The 19,810-nt window shown below is 41.8% G+C and overlaps 1 protein-coding gene across 1 annotated transcript in view; it reads left to right on the top strand.

Moving 5' to 3' along the window:
- malt3 (MALT paracaspase 3) overlaps positions 1-15,867 on the top strand; it is a 103,709-nt gene extending 87,842 nt beyond the window's left edge. The window contains exons 13-16 of the mRNA XM_052042613.1: positions 1,908-2,057; positions 7,821-7,975; positions 9,190-9,315; positions 12,230-15,867. Of these exons, the coding sequence (XP_051898573.1) occupies positions 1,908-2,057; positions 7,821-7,975; positions 9,190-9,315; positions 12,230-12,562 (764 nt within the window). The 3' untranslated portion in view covers positions 12,563-15,867. The remainder of the gene's footprint in view (positions 1-1,907; positions 2,058-7,820; positions 7,976-9,189; positions 9,316-12,229) is intronic.
- The last annotated feature ends 3,943 nt before the right edge of the window (positions 15,868-19,810 follow it).

The raw sequence follows: 19,810 nt of genomic DNA, 5'->3' as shown, positions 1-19,810 counted from the left end.
CCCAGTTTCTTGCAGTGGGTCAATAAAGTTTGAGGTGTACTTGAATTTCTAAGCTAGAGGGTCGCCAATCTCATCAACACTTTAAACAGAAGAGAGTGAAAACTGAACTTCCTAAAACATTAGGGAAGCACAAGACCAGGTTTTGTTGACTGTTGGTCAGGAAGGGATGAGAGGATAGGAAATCATAGGAATCGTGTAGGGAAAAAACAGGGGTCCATTAAGCTTCTACCATTTGTGGCAGTAATAATGATAATGGGAGCAGCTGTGCTCTCTAATTAGGGAGTTTAATGTAATGGCTTTCACACCCATGTACTTGTATGCTTCCTTGGAAGAGTGTCCTATGGCCAAGGTATTTACTGTATTTTCTGAGTTAAGACTCTGTATTCATTCTCAAGGTGTGTGTGCTGCTGATAAGGTTAGTGTTTATTGCCTATCCCTAAATGCCTCGTTTGGGGGAAGATGTTAAACCTAGGACCTGTCATGTGGCTATATCAGAGAGTAGTTATTAGAGCTGTATTCAGCCCAGACTATGCAGGGATATCAGAACTCCTTCCTGAAAGATAAAAATGAATCAGGCGAGTTTTCACAGTAATCTACCAATTTCTTATTACCAATTATGGCAATAGCTCTTTACGCCAGATTTATTTAATTACTTGAATTGAAGTTCCCCTGGTGAAATTCAAACCTGTGTCTCTGAAAAGGGCTGCATTTAGCATCCTTCATGACTTCAGGATGCCCCAAAATGCTACACAGCCTTGAAGAACTTTTGAGGTGTATGCACTGTTGTAATAGAGGAAAGGTAGCAGCCAATTTATGTACAAACTCTGAGGGTTAAGAGTCATACAGCTCAGAAACAGGTCCTTCAGTCCACCATGAGTTCCAAGCCATCATCAATACTTTGGCTGAAATGTACAAAAGAATGGTCCTTACATTCAACATCCACAAACTAGCTGAGCTGATGTGTTTTCTTCCCCCTTTTTTTCTTTTAATTTTCTCCAGAAGTGGTGGACATTCCCAACCTGACCAGCTGGGCATATCTTCCTGCTCTGCATTTTGCAGCTCCCCTACACTCTTTTGTCTATGTTCTCACTCTCGAACTGTTCCCATTCACTCATTAACCATAATCTTTTTTTTAGAGCTTATCCCCCTTGGTAACCCCAGTATTACACCATCAGAGACATCCCTGCAGCTTAACAAACTTCTTTTCTCTCCTTCCTGGTTCTGATGAAGGGACTTTGACCTGAAACATTCTCTGTTTCTCTTCACCCAAGTACAGCCTGATCTACTGAGTATTTCGAGCATTTTTTGTTTTTATTTTAGATTTCCAGTATCTGCAGTTTTTTTTTATTCCAACATGCCTTCTTCACTAGAGGACTAGGGATGGGCAACACTGGCTCCTAAAGACAGTACTATGTAATTAAGTGGCCCATGGACCTAAAATGCTTTAGTTTTTCCAATCTAAAATTTCATACAGTCTTTTACTACCAACATTTATTATATTACTGTGAAATCTGGCAGAAAATGAATTTGGAGTTTGGAAATTAATAGATGAATAGGAAGTTCAGCCAAAAGAGCAAGATAAGAATTTCTAAAACTGCTAAGCGTGTCAGAAAGCAACATTGCAGAGGGAGATAATTAATGTTGTTTCTGATAAAGGGTCATCAAACTATTCACTCTGCATTTGTCTCTCTGGAGGTGCTGCCAAACTGCTGGGAGTTTGCGGGACTTTTTGTTCATATTTCAGGTTTCCGGTATCTGCAGTATTTTGCTGTTTAAGAACAGCTAAACTGACTATCTTTTATAAGGATAAAGATATACCCAGAGTAATCAAACGTGACTAATCTCTCTCAAGATGCTGTCAGTGCTCTCGGCCAGTTTCTCCATTGATTTATTATTTTCCACTACAGATATGGGGAAGGACAAGCTGATTACCGGCAAGCAGGTGATGGAGATTAGACACACCCTGAAGGAGCGCCGTGCACTGACTGACGAAATTTGTGCTACAGGACATACTGTGCAACTCCACGTGAGGAATGAGCGTTGGCGACGAGCCAATGGTAAGATGCCCAACTTCTTCAACCAGGTTACAGAAAACACTTTTAAATATTATAAAAAATAATCCACATAGTAGTGTGAAGTAGCCCTAGTACCTTCCTTGCATTTATATTCCTCCATCATAGGAACTATAACTCTTTTAATTTTGTAAGGAAGATTACTTTGGAAAGCAAGTATCTAGCCACTACAGGCCACTATCAAATCCACCTGAAATCTCTTACAGAAAATCAATAACATCCCAATGAGGAACTTTTTTACACACCAACAGCCACCAGCCCAATCCCTTCATCCACCAGAAATTACTGCTATGTAAATTTAGATAATTTTGGAACAAAAACTTTAAACTTTAGTTAGGCCACATTTGGAGTATTGTGTGCAGTTCTGGACACCACACTACAAGAAAGATATGGAGGCTTTGGAGAGGGTGCAGATGGAATTCATCAGGCTATTGCTTGGATAAGAGAGTATTAGCTATAAGGAGAGGTTGGATATTTTGGATTTTGTTTTGCAGGCTGAGGGATGACCTGATAGAAGTATATGATAGGCATAGATGGGGTAGATAGCCTTATTCCAAGGCGGAAATGTCAAATTCTAGAGGGCATAGGTTTAAGGTGAGGGAGGAAAGTTTAAAGGAGATTTGCAGGGGATTTTTATACAGGGGGTGGTAGGCCTGGAACATACCGTAGTGGAAGGTGGTAGAAGCAGATACTTTAGCAATGTTTAAGAGGGATTTAGACTGACACATGAACAGGCAGGGAATAGAAGGATACAGACCATATGCAGGCAGATGGGATTAATTAGATTGGCATCATGGTTGGTGGGCTGAAGGGCCTGTTCCTCTGCTGCACTGTTCTATATTCTGTGTTAACAAGTCTGTCATGAGTTAACAGACCATCTCAATGAATTTGTGACCAGGAGCTCAGTGTACTTGTTACTAAATGATGTTGCCTCTGTAGAACTGATGCTGGAACGCATTTTATCTAGGTTCTATATTTACCTTAAGTGTAGGTTAGGCTCTGAGTCCATACTGAAGCTTTGTACTAACAATGCTTTTCCCATATTCCCTCATGACATTGAAGGAGGCCAGCTTTCAGAGCTATCCTGTCTGTCCCACTGATTTCCCTGTAACTTATTCCATCTCATATGCCTATTAACTACTGCTCACCCACCAACTCTCCTACCACCACACTAGGGGTAATTTACAGTGGCCAATTAGCCTTCCAACTAGAGCATCTTTGGCGCATGAGAGGAAACCATGTGGTCACAGGGAGAACATGAAAACTCCACACTGACAACTCGGGAGATAAGGATCGACACAGGTCACTGGAGCTATGAGACAGTACCATTGTGCTGCCCATTTTCATAGTGTGATCACATCCTGATTGGAGAATATAGAGAACATCCCTCTTAAATTTACAAGAATGCAGACTGCTAAATTTAGGGTGGTATCAGTTTATTCTGAGAACAGTTTCTGGTAGCACAGAGGCTACATATTCCTGAAAATACTGAGAGACCTCCGGCATGTCCTAAAAGGGTAACTGTTTTAAACTGAAGAATTCCACACTGTAGAACAGATAATAGCTATTGAGTTAAAATTTTTAACATATTTAAGCATCCAATGATATCTCAGACTTCTACAGCATGAAATTCATGTCTATGTTTTCCCCAAACCCATAATTTAAATTCCAACCTGTAACATACTTTCAGGTCAGGTCCTTTTTGTATATAAATTATCTGAACCCCTCAATTACATTCCAGCTGGTTACTTGCACTCTGGTACCACCCCATGAATGAATCACATTCAGCTGAGAATCAACTTAAAGCCTATTACACTCCATACACATACTGACTAATCTGATGTAAGCACACAGCAGACGGCAGCAGAAACAAGTCCGGTACAGCTCTACAATTTACTGCATTAAGTGCAGTTCAGTCATAAAGGTTTTCTTTGACTTGACGTTAATGTCACTTCTGCCAGTGGCCTTGAGGTGACTACTGTCTCCTGACGGAAGTCAGGTTTCTTTGAGTTTGGTAAGAAGAACAGAAGATACTCAGTGGGTCAGGCAGCATTTGTGGAGAGAGAGAAACAAAATTAATGTTTCAAACTGATGACCATTCATCAGGTCTGTTTCTGTCTCCATAGCTGCAGCCTGATCCATTAAGTATTTCTAGCATTTTCTGTTTTTATTTCAATTTTCCAGCATCTGTAGTTTTTATTTTTATTTTCCTTTAAGTGATGACTTTGCTGCATTATTTCTTACAGTAATCTTAATAAATTCTAATTCACTCAAATCTCATGGAATAATTGCAGATGAGGAAAGCCTTTTGACCATCTTGGTTCATCCATTTAGAAAGACCTGAAAGACCCCAGTTGTAATACCACGTTGTTTATTAAATGATCCTGAAGTTTACAAACCTACTATTAAGTCAAAGAGTTACAGAGCATGGAAGCTTGAACTTCAGCCCACCAGATGCACACTCCAGCCATCAAGCACCCATCAACATCAACCTGTTTTTCCTCTTACATCCCATCAACTCCACCTCCTCCCCTGCCCAACAACACTAATTCTTCTGCCACCCTTCCATACCAGGGGTAATTTAAAGTGGCCAGTTAATCAAGCAGCCTGCATTCTTTGGCATGTAAGAGTAAACTGGGGCACCAAGGGACAACCCACACAGCAACAGAAAATGTGCAAACTCCACACAGAGAGCACCCAAGGTCAGGATTGAACCCACATCTCTGAAACTGTGAGGCGGCAACAACCACTGCACCACTGTGCCAGCCCAGATATCAGTCCTGTGCACCCGTATCTCAAAGTGGACAGGTGGAGCTGGATACAGACCACCCATGAATAGCTCTAAACAAGATCTTCTACTTGAGACACACGAGACTGCAGATGCTGGAACCTGGTGCAAAAAATAATCTGGAGGAACTCAGCAGGTCAAACAGCTTCTCAGGGGTGGTGAAGGCATCATTGATAGGAGTTTGATGGTATTGGTATTGGTTTATTATTGTCACTTGTACCGAGGTACAGTGAAAAGCTTGTCTTACAAACCGATCGTACAGGTCAATTCATTACACAGTGCAGTTACATTGACTTAGTACAGAGTGCATTGATGTAGTACAGGTAAAAACAGTAACAGTACAGAGTAAAGTGTCACAGCTACAGAGAAAGTGCAGTGCAATAAGGTGCAAGGTCACAACAAGGTAAATCGTGAGGTCAGAGTCCATCTTATTGTATGAAGGAACCGTTCAATAGTCTTATCACAGTGGGGTAGAAGCTGTCCTTAAGTCTGGTGGTACATGCCCTCAGGCACCTGTATCTTCTACCTGATGAAAGAGGAGAGAAGAGAGAATGTCCCGGGTGGGTGGGGTCTTTGATTATGCTGGCTGCTTCACCAAGACAACGAGAGGTAAAGATAAGAGTCCAAGGAGGGGAGGCTGGTGTCCGTGATGCGCTGGGCTGTGTCCACAACTCTCTGCAGTTTCTTGCGGTCCTGGGCAGAGCAGTTGCCGTACCAAGCCGTGATACATCCAGATAAGTCACACTGTAGGTTCAGCCAGGTAAATGGGTGACTACCAGGAGAGGCAGGTAGGCAGTGCAGGAATCTCCTGTGGCTATTCCCTTCTCTGAAAGGTATGCCATTTTGGATACTATTATGGCCTGTCAGGAGAAAGCAGCAGAAGTCAAATCAGTAGCGCCACGACTGCTCTGTTGTGCAGCAAAGATTAGACGAGCAGTAGTGATAGGAGATTCCACAGTCAGGGGGGTTAGACAGGCATTTCTGTGCCTGCGAGCGAGACTCCAGGATAATGTGTTGCTTCCCTGGTGCCAGGGTCAAGAATGTCACTGAACAGTTGCAGAATGCTCTGAAAGGGGAGGGTGAGCAGCCAGAAGTCGTGGTCCATGTTGGTACTAACAATATAGGCAAGGAGAGAGATGAGGTCCTGCAAAGGGAATTTAGGGAGTTTGGCAAAAAATTGAAAAGCAAGACCTCCAGGGCAGTAATCTCAAGATTACTCCCTATATCACAAGGTAGTGACTTTGGAAATAGGAAGATAAAACAGCTAAATGTGTGGCGAAGGAACTGGTGCACGGGGCAGGATAATTGGTATCTCTTCTGGGGCAGGGGTACGAGGAGGTCACACCGAAATAAGAGAGGGCCCAATATCTTGGGTGGGAGGTTTGTTGGTGCTACTCAGGATGTTTTAGACTAGTAATGGAGGGGAGTAGGATAGAAACTGACAGTGTAGCAGGAGGGGAAAGAGAAGCATCTGTCTCTTGGGCAGAGCAGGCAGAGATAAAGAGCAGGCACTCTAATTGTCAGGATGTCCTGCAAAGATCTTTATTGGGGCCACAAGTATTAATTGCCTTTTTGATAGGAGAGAAAGCCATGAATCCAAGAACATAAAGGTGGGAAGAATTATAAACAGTTTGGGGAAAAGCTAGCAGTGCAGGTTTAAAGAAACTTGAGGCAAGTAGTAGGGTTCATAACCATGGGTCATTTAAAACAACGTGGCCAGCTATGGAAAACAATCAGAAAAGCTAATGAAATGCTGGAGCATACCTAGATGAGTAAATTACAAACAGGTAGGGATTATGGTGCAGATATAAAGCTCTGGATAAGCCATATGTGGAGTATTATGAGCAATCCTATAAACTGCACATAGGAAGAATGTATAGGGCATGCAGAGGGGGCAAAGTAGATTTACTAGAACAATACTTGGATTGCAATGGTTAAAATACAAAAAGCAAAATAACATGCTATATTCCCTTTATTTGTGCTATATTGCCTGGATTGGGGAGCATGCCTTATGAAAACAGGTTGAGTGAACTCGGCCTTTTCTCCTTGGAGCGACGGAGGATGAGGGGGGGACCTGATAGACGTGTATAAGATGATGAGAGGCATTGATCGTGTGGATAGTCAGGGGCTTTTTCCCAGGGCTGAAATGGTTGCCACAAGAGGACACAGGTTTAAGGTGCTGGGGAGTAGGTACAGAGGAGATGTCAGGGGTAAGTTTTTTATTCAGAGAGTGGTGAGTGCGTGGAATGGGCTGCCGGCAACGGTGGTGGAGGTGGATACGATAGGGTCTTTTAAGAGACTTTTGGATAGGTACATGGAGCTTAGAAAAATAGAGGGCTCTGGGTAAGCCTAGTAATTTCTAAGGTAGGGACATGTTCAGCAGAACTTTGTGGGCCGAAGGGCCTGTATGTGCTATAGGTTTTCTATGTTTCTATGTCTATCCCCATGTCTCTGACCATGTGTGGACGAAAGCAAGACAGAGAATCCTAACTGAGACCCACCAAGATCTAGTGCAAAGTCGTACAATGTGTTGCACCTGCTAAGATTTTTAGATATTCTGCAGCTCCATCCAATAGCTATTTTAATGCCTGGTTGTGTAGAACATTGCCTTACTAGCTCTGCAACCTGCAGCCCTTCAGTCCTCCAGTGTTGGCCTCTTGCATATCCCCGATATTCATTGTTTTTCCATTGATGGCTATGCTTTCAGTTCTATAGGTCTGAAGCACTTAAATTCTTTTTATGAACTCCTCCTCCTTTCCAATTCTTTCCTGTTAAATGTGGCTCAGTTGTGTGATAGCATCCCTGTGAATCACCCCGGGTCATCAGTGGTTTGAACTGGATCAAGTTCAGTAAATTCCATTTCCTCCATTTCCCTTGTGCATTAAGAGCAGAGGGCAACAGTTTGACAATATATAGCAGACGAGCAGTGGCCTAAAGTTTCTCCTGGTGTCCATTGGCAGAGCTGCCTGAGAGGAGGACCATTCACTTTCCCTGCGGAGTGGAGGTGGAGCTCAGCTGCAGTGCCGTTTTCTCAAATGTGATGACAATTTACGTCAACATCAAGGCGAGACCTTCCCAGGTATCAGAGTGTAAAGTATCCCTTCAGAAGCCACAGGTGAGTGACCGCAATCCAAACACCCGCTTCAGGCCAAGTTTCTGATCTGTAGCCAAGGTTTGAGGACAGGCCAACAAGAATTGTATGAGGGCACCTGTCCAAATATGTCTGGAGAGCAGGAGGCCAAATATCCTCCATCCCAGGGTCTTTGAGATCCAGATTCCTTCTATCTGATATCTGTAGAGTGCAGGATTCCAAGTACCCTTTACTGTAAGTGTGAGGGGATGAAATGACATCTCCCTTTAGCAACAGCATCTGTGCAATGAATTGTTCTGTTGCACTGTTTAATTGGGTTGTCAACAGTTAGCCCAGAGACACCAGAGACTGCAGGTGCTAGAATCAGGAGCCAAAAAAAACTGCTGAGGGAACCCAGTGAGTCAAGCAGCATCTAAGAGGACTCCATAGATGCCGCTTGACTCACTGAGTTCCTCCAGCAGTTTGTTTTTTGCAACAGTTAACCCAGTTTTAACTGACACCAGCTGGTTAAAGGCACAAATTATAGATGCCCATACACAGATATTTCAATAATTTCATCTTAGAGGCCAACGATAGTTGACAAAGATTCACATGAAGGTCAAAGTGCCCCTTTCACCAAGCAGGATATTGCAGGGTGAGTTGTGGGATGTGCGTTCCAACAATCACAAGTTACCAGTAGAGTGAAAGCTAGTTCCACTAAAGCACTGGTCATCCTTGGGTTAAGAGCAAAGGAATGGTCATGGACACTATTAGTAAACAAGAGGAAAATCCTTTGCCTCTTCTGAGCCAATGCTCTTTTCAAGACTTCAGATACCATGGGAATCAGATGGCTTTCAGTTTAAACCATGTGTCCAGCTGATGTCTTTGAAAATCTTCAATTTTGCAGTCTCAATGACACCAAATATTTCTTTCCTCCATAGCAGGTGTGGGATGTAGGAAAGAACTGACAGTGTCCTGGGAAATCTTGTCCACAGTGATAGAACCCATTATTTTAGACATATGAGGGATGGGCCAAGCTAAAGACGTTCACTTCTGCAAAAGACACTCCTGGTTGTGTCCTTTGTTCAAGGAAACTGCTGCCTTGTCTCCCGTAACAATGGAAAGGGATGTTTAACTAAAGAATAGGAAAAGAAAGTTGGGATGGGAAACGAATGAATATACTTCAGATATTTATTTTATGCTCATTTCTGGCATTTGTTGAACAGTTGTTAGAAAACTGGTTGCTTTTTTTGTCCCAGGAGTTTGCAGATAGCATTTCAGACCTTGACAGAGACTCCTCGCAAATAAGTTCCCTGCTTTCTTCTCTCGATGGCAGCCAACAGTCGGACACAACGTTGAAGCTGTGTGGCCTGCATAAACTGAAGGTAATGAGAAAAAGAAGCTTGCGTTTTTTTTGGCATCTTTGACAACCTCCTGGGATGACAAGTTTGTTACATGAAGAGAGATTAAACCGACTCAGTTTGTGCTCTCGTGAGTTTAGATGAATGTGATCTCATTGAAACATACCAAATTCCTAAGGGGCTCGACAGCATAGATGTGGAATTGATGTTTCCCCTGGCTTGGGTATCTAAAATCAGGGCTCCCGGTCTCAGAATAAAGGGTCAGCCATTCGGGACTGAGGCAAGAAGAAATTTCTTCATACACAGGGTAGCGAGTCTTTGGAATTCCAGAAGCCTGTGGTGGTTCAGTCACTGATTATAATTATAAGATAGGTTTTTAGATATTAAGGGAATCAGGGGATATAGGGTTAGTGCAGAGAAGTGCTGCTCAGGTAAAAGATCAGCCAAGACCTTACGAATGGCAGAGCAGGCACTTGGGCCTGAATGGCCTACTCCTTCTCCCATGTCTTGTGTTCAACCAGGCAGCCCCTGGGTTATGGGTGGTGGGGGGGGAGAGGGGTTGCATTCCTAGAAAACAGTCCATTTTGCAGTTTTCCATAGTGTGAAGCCGTATCATCTGCATATGCATCAAGAAACATCAGTTGAAAAAGAAAATAATTTTTGTCTTTACTTACTTCACATAAATTCCGTGAGAGTGAATTTTATTTTGGGTCTTGATTTGTGAAGGGCAAATTTACACGACATAACACTGGGGTTGCCTGTAGCCAATTTGTGCATAGCAAGCTCCAAAATGATAAAGATGAGATAATCTATTTTACTGGGATGGTTGAGGCTATTGGCCAGGACATTTGGGTAGAACTCCTTTGCCTCTCTCAAAGTTAAATGTATCTTTAAAGTCCAGTAGAGAGCAAACGGGGATTTAGTATAATTTCTTATTGAAAAGATGGCACCCCCAACAGTATAGCACCTCTCTGGCATTTCACCAGAATATCAACTTCAATTATGTACTTAATCTCAGGCAACAAACTGTAATGTAGGTTACGTTAAAGTTGCAGTTCCCTGCTCTCATTGTTAGGCCAGAAATGTGTTTCTGCATATAGCAGAAATCAATTCAAAGAAGCTGTTGCTGACCATACTGCCACTCTGTTTGAATCCATCCTGTGTGGCTTCCCTCACTACCAGAGCACAGAGACATCTTTTGTGATTGGTGTTGGTGTTCCATTCATCCCTGGTCCTCTTGACCTCTTTCTGCCTTTTCGTGTGATCTGTCACTCTTTCCTCAGTGGAACTGTTTTATTTCACCCTTGCAACGCAGCACACCCAGCAGTGGTTTTTCTTTCTGATCCTGCATCATTCTGTCTTGTATCTCCAAAAAGTCTATCCTAACATCTCCCCTCATCTTTATTTTATGTTATCACTTGGAGACACTATCTAAAGACACGGTCAGCTTTCATGTGTTCATTAACAACTCTCCTCTCTACTTCACTACCATCTCTTGATATTTCTGCCAGCTCTGTCCAAAATATTTATCTAATTTCCAGTCAAGAATGAGCTGTGATTTTTTTTTCTCTCTGTCAGTTAAACACTGGGAAGGAAGAGTCCATTGTCTCCAGCTCCCCACTGAGTTTCCACAGTCCACCAGAGAGGACAATTCCAAAGGTTCACCACCCTCTTGTCTTCATCTCATTCCTTAAATGGTGCTCCCTGGTCCAAGACTCCTTAGCCAGAGGATGCATCCTCCCTGCACCTAGCCCATCAAGCCCTTTTAGGAATTTGTATGAACTCCTCTCATTCTTCTAACTCGTAGAGTCCCAGTCTCCTCATAGCAAACCTGCCATCCCTGAAACTAGTCAAATGAATATTCACAGCACTCCGTCTATGGCAAATATAACCTTTCGCAGGTAAAACACCTAAACCGTACACAGTACTCCACGTGCGGTCTTAGCAGGGCCCTACATACTTGCAATAAGACTTCTTTATTTTTCTATTCAAATCCAGTTGAAATAAATGGAAACAAACCATTTGCCTTCTCAACTACTTGCCATAATCTTGTTGACCAAATTCCAGAGCAGGAATTTATCAAGCCACTTCCGATGATGTAAGTGCACCACATCCATTGCAGTCAGTCTGACTGAACAACTTTTTATTCCACATATGCTGCCTCAGCCACTGAAATAATGAGGAAGTAGAGGCCATTTTCCTCATGAACCTTTACCGCCATTCAATGAAATCACAGTTGATCCATTTTATTTATATTTGATCTATAATCCTCAATGCTAACATAAATCTATCAATTCCTGTTTTGATCTCCCTTTTTAACAACTACTTGAGGGAGGGAATTTGAGCCTTACATCTCCCTTTTGAAGAAGTGATTGCTGACCGTTCCCCTGAATGGTTCAGCTCTCACTTCTCCCATTCCCCCATCCAAAGACCTTACCTCAGTAACACACACAAAATGCTGGAGGAATTCAGCAGGTCAGGCAGCATCAGGCAACATCCAGACCTGCTGAGTTCCTCCAGCATTTTGTGTGCCTGACCTGCTGAGTTCCTCCAGCATTTTGTGTTGTGTTGCTCCAGATTCCAACATCTGCAGAATCTCTTGTGTCTCCACTTCACCTCAGTGTACCTCTTCAAAGTCTCTAACCATCTCAAACACCTGGATGAGCTCACTCCCCTACCTGAATTCAAGGAATGCAAGTCAAGTTAATAAGGCTTGTCCTCATAAATCAAGCCTTTGAGCTCCAGGAAACATTCTGGTGGATCTTGACAACATTCTCATCTAAGCTAATATATTCTTCCAGCAGTGTGGTGGTGCTTAGAAGTAAATGAATTACTCTCTACGTAACCAAATCTTCATACAAATTGAGTGAAACTACTTGTCCTTCAAAGGATGCCTTTCTCAGGGAGTTTTCTAATGGCTCAATTCTGTTTTTTGCAGCAAGCATTGATCCTACGGGTGACCCTTCAGTACCAAAGCTGTAAGGAAAAGCCAAAGCTGGAAGAAATAGTAGATGTCGACCTGGGGCTCCCCCTGGTGGCACAGCTGGAGCTATACAGAACAATGCCGGCCACAGGGGCTGAAGGGGGTACCACCAGCAACAGCCAAGTCTCTGCTGTGGCACCCGCCAGCACTGTCACCAAAGATGCGAGCCGTGCCTGTGGGTCAGGAGTTCAGAAGGCGGCAAACAAGCAAGAGGGCATGCATTCAGCACACCCAGCTAGAAGGCTGAATGAACCAGAGGAAAACGATGAGAGCGAGATATCAAAGTGAAGCACAATCTCCTTGAACTGAAGAAGATCCTATGAGTATAATAAATATTAAATATTTGTAATTATGCACTCGAACTATTAAACTTCTGTCAGATACTTGCTATACTGTACATGGGGTTGCTGGCCAACTCCTTGTCAGTTCCTGGGGTCTGCAGTTGGTGCTGGAAGGATTCAGTGAAAACTTAATGCCCCTATTTATATGAAGGTAGTGGATCTTAATTTAGTTGCCAACCAATTCCATTTGGTTCTCGGAGCTCGTCATACTAGCTAGATAGTTGTTAGTTTATCTGAGGCCCTTCACTGGGTTCCATCAGCTCAGCCTCTGATAACAGTGGAATCCAAACAAACCCCATTAAAACCTACTACAAATGGCTAACCAGCTCACTTTCTTGAATACTGTCAAGTGAATATGGTTGAACACCTTTTTGCCATTGCAATTCTAGATGCCTGCTTATTGGCTAATTGTATTAAGTTAAATGCATATAGCCAGGCTGTGACACTGGAAGATAAGCAACTTGCCATCACCTCATCTAATCCTGATCTGTTAAGGCTGCATACTTGGATCATTTTATTCTTTCCCGGCACACATAACAAGAAGTGAATGGTTCAGACATGAGGACACGCCGATTCCCTATAGGCACTCCTAGTGCGCAAGAGCACTAGAACTGGAAACAATGGGCAAGCTGATCGACAACTGGACATTGATTTCACATAAATTGCTGAACTGCACTTGATATGTTCCTGTGTTATTTAGGTCCACACATCACCAGGCTGACAGAAAAAGCATTTCCTCATTCAAGAGAGGAGGGAGTTAAACTACCCTTGTAAAGTTTCAACGTCAGTTAATTAGCAAAAGGGAAATAGCTCGAGCTGCATTGTGATTGAGGTAGTGCACACAATGTGAAAGTCAAGTTCCATAAATCATATTTGGAACACTACTAATAGGGAGAATTGTGATTTTACAGTGTGAGGAAAATGTGTATTTATTCATTATTTCTCATCCTTTAATAGCACATAACACCATACTAATTTTCTGGCTACCTGCCAGATTGTAAAATTGGTGAGAATAATATCAGATAATTTGATATTTTATACAATATCAGATTAAAAATGAATACTTAAATGTCATTTAGCTCCAGGATTGATCTACTGAGAGCTGTGACGATTTCATTGGTTATACGCTCATACATTCTCGAGTGTTTATGGAACCTCTCTTTAGATTTTAATTAAGTTGTTGTTATTTTTAAGACTATGTTATTTGTGATGATGGCTAAAGTTCTCAAATCTCGATCACTAAAAAGGCTGCAAACCCATGTTTGCTTACCGTTCTCATTTTCCAGTTTGTTTGTAGTCGGATCTGTTTGCTTAAGAGTTTGATACATGAAAAAATGTGACAAAGCATCATTGAAACATTAAAACTTTCTGTGATGAATGGTTAATGGAGGTGGATCAGAGAGTCATAGAAAGGACCTTGGTTTCTGTGCATGAGGATGAAATGATTGATAGTAATTCGAAAGCCCATGTTACACTCCACATTTTTAATTCATTGTGGAGCAGGTCATCCACCGTCTACTGTTTTATACTCTTGCACAAGGTCAAGGTCCACCCCAGTAAGTTGAGTATGTGAGGAGACAAACAAAGTCTGGCTAGAGTCTGACTACAGAAGTCAATTGAGAAGAGTTGGACAAATTATTGGGAGCTGAATTGGTGATTTCAGTGGGTTTTACAACCTGGAACACACTGCTTGCATGGGTAGTCATGCCAGATACTCTCACAACTTTTACAAAGTACCTAGATAAGCGCTTGAATCATCAGTGCATAGAAGACCAGACCAAGTGCTGGTAAATGGAATGATCAGTATGGACATGATATGCCTCCGTCTGTGCTCACAACAGATGACTTTAAACTAAACCACCTGGTGGAAACTTAACACGATAACATCAGATCTGAATCCAGTGAATATAAAAGCTGACCATGTATAATGCAGGTCAATTTTATTCTGTCAGTTTTCCACCAAGAGAGTTAGGTTAGGATTATCCCATGGGTCCAGCCAACAGCTCCAGTGCTCAGCTGACATTTTTCCTGATGTTTAAAACTTGTGAAATTGCTTATTTCATCTTATTTCATCTTTCATCATTGGCACCCACTCTTCAAACAAAATGATGTCATAAAGTCAAATTAAGTGGCAGTGTTAAGGAGACCTCTTTGGAACAATTCCATTAACTAAAAGGAACTCTACTAATGAGATTCTCCATTAGTGTTCATCATCCCTCTGTTTCTAATCATTTTAATTCTGTTCTTGTGCCACTACCGCTTCTTTCACACCACTAACTGTAGCCATGCCTTCAGCTGCCCATGCCTTAAAGCCTGAAATTCTCTCCCTAAATCTCTCAATACGCTCCTTACATCTATCTCTTTGACCAAGCTTTAGGGCATCTATACTAATTATTTTGCAGCTTGGTATTCACCTTTTCTGGTCTGATTCTACTCCCTTGGTCTTGTGGTTTGGGGATGTTTTGCTACAGTAAAAAAAGGTATATAAATGCAAGTTGACATAAGTCTTCCAAATTCAGAAATGTTATTATGGTTTTCAGTTAAAACACATGTGCTGTGATATAAAACTCTGAGGAGTCAGCTGGACACTCACCTCTGAATCGGCTGGTTTTTGGTTCAAGTTCCACGAGCACAAAATCTGGTCTGTTACTCCCTCAACCTAGACAGGATTGCTGCTCTGTAAGAGGCATTGTCTTACAAATGAAATATTAAATGGATGTTACATTTTGAAGAGCAGGGATATTGTCTCCAGGCCAACATTAATCCTTTAAACCATCTCACTAAAGAGCTAAACAAAACCATATATGGAAGATTGCTATCTGCAAATTGGTTGCTGTGTTTCCTACATTATGACAATGATCACACTTCAGAAAGTACTTCAGTAGCACATTGGTGAAGAATGGGCGCTTAGATGGAGTGGCTCAAGATCTGTAAAAGTATGTACCAGGAGATTAGGTCCTTCAGGAAGGGATGGAGGTAGGAAGAATTGTACAGTAGCAACATAATTGGGAATAATACTGGAAAAACTAGCTCTTTGTTGTGTTTGATATTAAAGTTGTACTTTGATATTAATTTATGTAACATGTTTTACATGAAGTTGTATTACTTTAAGTGTAGAGTTATTTAATTATCTGCAGGGTAGAGTTGGGAATATTTTGTTAAATGTTACAGTAAAACTAAAATATTAGAATGTATTATTTGAAAAGTTGGTTCTCTTTTTGTAATTACATCAGAATAAAGTGGATTCTTCTGGACCTGTGACTGAGCAAATTAGATCAAGCTACACCCTTCACGTTGGATAAGGTTGGTTGGGAGATGTACACAATGGCAGTGCTTTCCTGTTTAACCCTTTACATTGGATTGAAACAGCCAATGCTACAAACAGGCATGAGGCCTGTAGCATAAGATCAACTGTTCTGTTAGATTGCCCTCACCTCTCCACGAAGTCATCTTTCATGCCTGGATCTCCTGCAAAATGTCCTCTATTGTCTGCTCTGCATAGAACGCAACTTTCTCCAAGTAAACATCCAGTTATTTAGTTAACCATAGCTTTGTTGGCTGCTGCTTGATAACTTCACTGTTAGCAAGGCACTCTCAGAGTCTGTCAAACAGATTGGGAGTATATGAGTAATTTAATCTCTAAATTAGCTGTCCTCTGATTATGATGCAAGGTTTCCAGGAATGGTGAATACATTTTGTTCACCTTCCACCAGTGGTTGTATGATGCAACTTTAATGCAATATTGTTGTTCATAACAACCATCCTCATCGCCATCAAATCCACCCGCAGATTCAGGCAGAGGCTAGCACTTTCCCATTGGTAGAGAGTGCTGAGAATCTTGGACCAAAGCTACCTGTTCCTCCCATTTAGCTGATCAGATTACACAGGTAATATATCCCAAAATCTTACCTAATGTGGATTTGAAGACAACTCATTTTCCCTTGGGTGCTATTATTAGAATGACCACCTGCTCGCTGGGCCTATTATAGAGAAGGAGTATGGTTGTTTGGAGTGGGGGAGGGAGTGGGGTGATAGATAACAGCCCATGGACACATTGATCCTGCTTAGTTTTATGATGATGCAATTTTTATGTTAATTTCCCCAATCTGGATGCCGGAAGGTTGGCTAGTTTATTGTGAATTTTATGATGGAAATTGGTCCGGGGACCATTGGAAATGAACCCTGCCAGTCAGGAATGATCAGGGTTTAGAGATGGCATTGGCTAGCAATCATGAGGGAAGGAAACAAGTTAGTGATAAAAAAGGAATCAGCCGGTCACAGTGAAAAGACGTTGCAATTGACAGAACAACGGCTTGAATGATGGGAGTAGAGGAACAGCACTGTGTGCCTGAGCCGGCAGCTCCCGATCTCCATTTCACTACCTGATTTCCCAAGCATTGAAAAACCTGACCAGCAGCTGCTGAAACTGTAATTTGGGACCTCAAATGTGATTGGGGCCCTGATTTAAAAATGTTAAGCAAGTGTTCAACTATCTACATTCTGGTATCTTTATGGTATTTCTATTCAAATGCATGACCACTGTCACCCAGAAAGCAATTCAGGAGATTTATGACAGCCACATGTTCTCCTCCAAGTCCTACACCATTCTCAGTTGGATTTATCACAGATCCTTCAGAATTACTGGATCAAAAACTTGAAACTCCCCACCTAACAGCACTACACAGACTGCTGAGGTACAAGAAGGCAGCATGTCACTACCTCATTAACAATTCTGTTTGGATGCTGATTTTGTCAGCATTGCCCAAACACTGAGAATGAAGTTCTGAAACTTGATGCCATCAGGTCAAAATACTCTCACACAGTGTGTAAGCAAGCTACCAATTATGCATTAGCTAAGGACTCATCCCCAAGACTGTTCATATCCTTCTGTAGTTTCTCTCCATAATCTAGGCCAAAGCAGGAATGGCAGGAAGTAGTGTTGCATGAATATTTCCATTACTTCGGTAGCACTGTTATCTATATATTCTCATTAGCTCACTGCACTGCTGTACTTTTGCAAAGTGATAATAATCACCTGTAATCTATGAGATGTGTGGGTGAGGGGAAATATAACATATGTTACACCAGCCAAATGAGGTTGCAGAATTTATGGGACAGGAGTCCATCAGGAGATTCCTCCACATATTAAGACTGATTTACAAGTAATTATGATGCAGGAATAAATCAACTTCAATATTTCAATTTTGTGAAAAATGTAGTCACATTTGTTTGAGAGAAAGGGCATCTTCACAGGAGTTTTCCTAAAATACTGTGTTAAACTTCCCTGGTGAAATCTCCGTATCCCAAAGACTGTGTCCTGGGTTGTCATCGTATAGCTTTGAAATTAACTTGCAGCTAACAAAATGTGTCAATTTACGCTAACTTTGTTTAGTAAGTTCCCGTTTGAAGTTAGTTTCTGAGAGCCAAATGCAAAGAGGCTCTCCTTCCTCATAAAATGTAAAGACTCAATGTATTTCAATCCTAGCAACTGAGGAAGTGAAACTACTCATGTCAGCATCAACACTACTGTCTTGTAACTTGAGGCTGCTGTGAAACTTTTACCATTTGAGCTGCATTGACTCCAGCTTGTTTGTAAGACAAGAAAATCGTGCCTTTCTCCACTCCTTGGGTTAAATTTTCACGTTGCTTTTCAAATGGCACCACACCTCCCTATCTTGGCAATGTTCTACAAGCCTCCAAATTCTTTATGGTCCATATTCATCAGCACTTCTGGGAGCTGTGCCTTCAACTGGCCAGCCCCTAAAATCTGGAACTCTCTCCCTAAATCTCTCCAATTCTCACTCCTCTTCAAGACCCTCCTTAAACTTGACTTCATTGACTATGCATTTTCTTCTTTATCTCCCTAGGATCCTCAATGTCAAGTTCTATCTGAGAACACCCAACATCTTGCAACATTTTAAGGTGGTAAAGACTGTGTTTAAATCCAAATTGTTGGTCCTCGCCAAACTGTTCATTTTTTTTCCAAAAGTCATGGAGCCATAATCATACAACGTGGAAACAATCCCTTCAGCCTACCAAGTCCCCACCAAAGATAAATGCTAAAGTTGTGAGATTATGAGATGATGAGAGGCATTGATCGTATGGATAGTCAGAGGCTTTTTCTCAGGGCTGAAATGGTTGCCACAAGAGGACACAGGTTTAAGGTGCTGGGGAGTAGGTATAGAGGAGATGTCAGGGGTAAGTTTTTTACTCAGGGAGTGGTGAGTGCGTGGAATGGGCTGCTGGCAACGATGGTAGAGGCAGATACGATAGGGTCTTTTAAGAGACTTTTGGATAGGTATATGGAGCTTAGAAAAATAGAGGGCTATGGGGTAAGGCCTAGTAATTTCTAAGGTAGGGACATGCCCGGCACAGCTTTGTGGGCTGAAGGTCCTGATTATGCTGTAGGTTTTCTATGTTCTATGGTTCTATTAAGTTATTTGGGATAAAGTTATGTTTTTTTTAAAGGATGTTGATGTCATCACTGGCTGGACAATCACCATTTACATCCCCATTGACCCTGAAATGTGGGATTTGCTAAGATATATCAGAGGCAATACAGAGTCAGTCACCTTGCTGGTTTAGACTTCATATAGTCTGGACTGTATAAGACTGTCAGATTTTCTTCCTTTATTGGCATTAGTAAACCCAATAGGTTTTTACAACAATCCAGTAGTTTAATTTTCACCACTACTATCACTAACTTTTCATTCCATATTTATTTAGTTAATTATTTTATTTAAATTTCTCAGCAGCCATGATAAGATGAATAGTCTGAGCCTCTGAAAGTTGCTTTTTTTTGCCATTCTTGATGACTGGGAATTTATTTTTCATCACAAAATTGTCTAAAGTGTTTTTGCTTATTCTTAATCTCACAGGATGACCAGATGACCCTGAAGGGGTGAGTGCACAGCTCAATGCGAGTGGAGGGAAGTTGCACAGGATGTGGATAATTTCATAGAGCTTTCATAGAACAGTACAGCACAGGAACAGGCTCTTTGGTCTACAATGTCCTCACTGAACATAATGCCAAATAAAACAATCTCTGCTGCCTGCACGTGATCCATATCCCTCCATTCCTTGCATATTCACGTGTCTATCTAAAAGCCTCTTAAACACCACTATCATATCTGCTTCCACCACCACCCCTGGCAGCCTATTTCCAGGCACCTACCACTCTCTGTGTAAAAATAAT

The sequence above is a fragment of the Pristis pectinata genome, chromosome 32, assembly GCF_009764475.1.
Source record: "Pristis pectinata isolate sPriPec2 chromosome 32, sPriPec2.1.pri, whole genome shotgun sequence".
NCBI lineage: Eukaryota > Metazoa > Chordata > Chondrichthyes > Rhinopristiformes > Pristidae > Pristis > Pristis pectinata.
The sequence above is the reverse complement of the archived record's forward strand: the minus strand, read 5'-3'. Positions and strand labels throughout refer to the sequence as shown.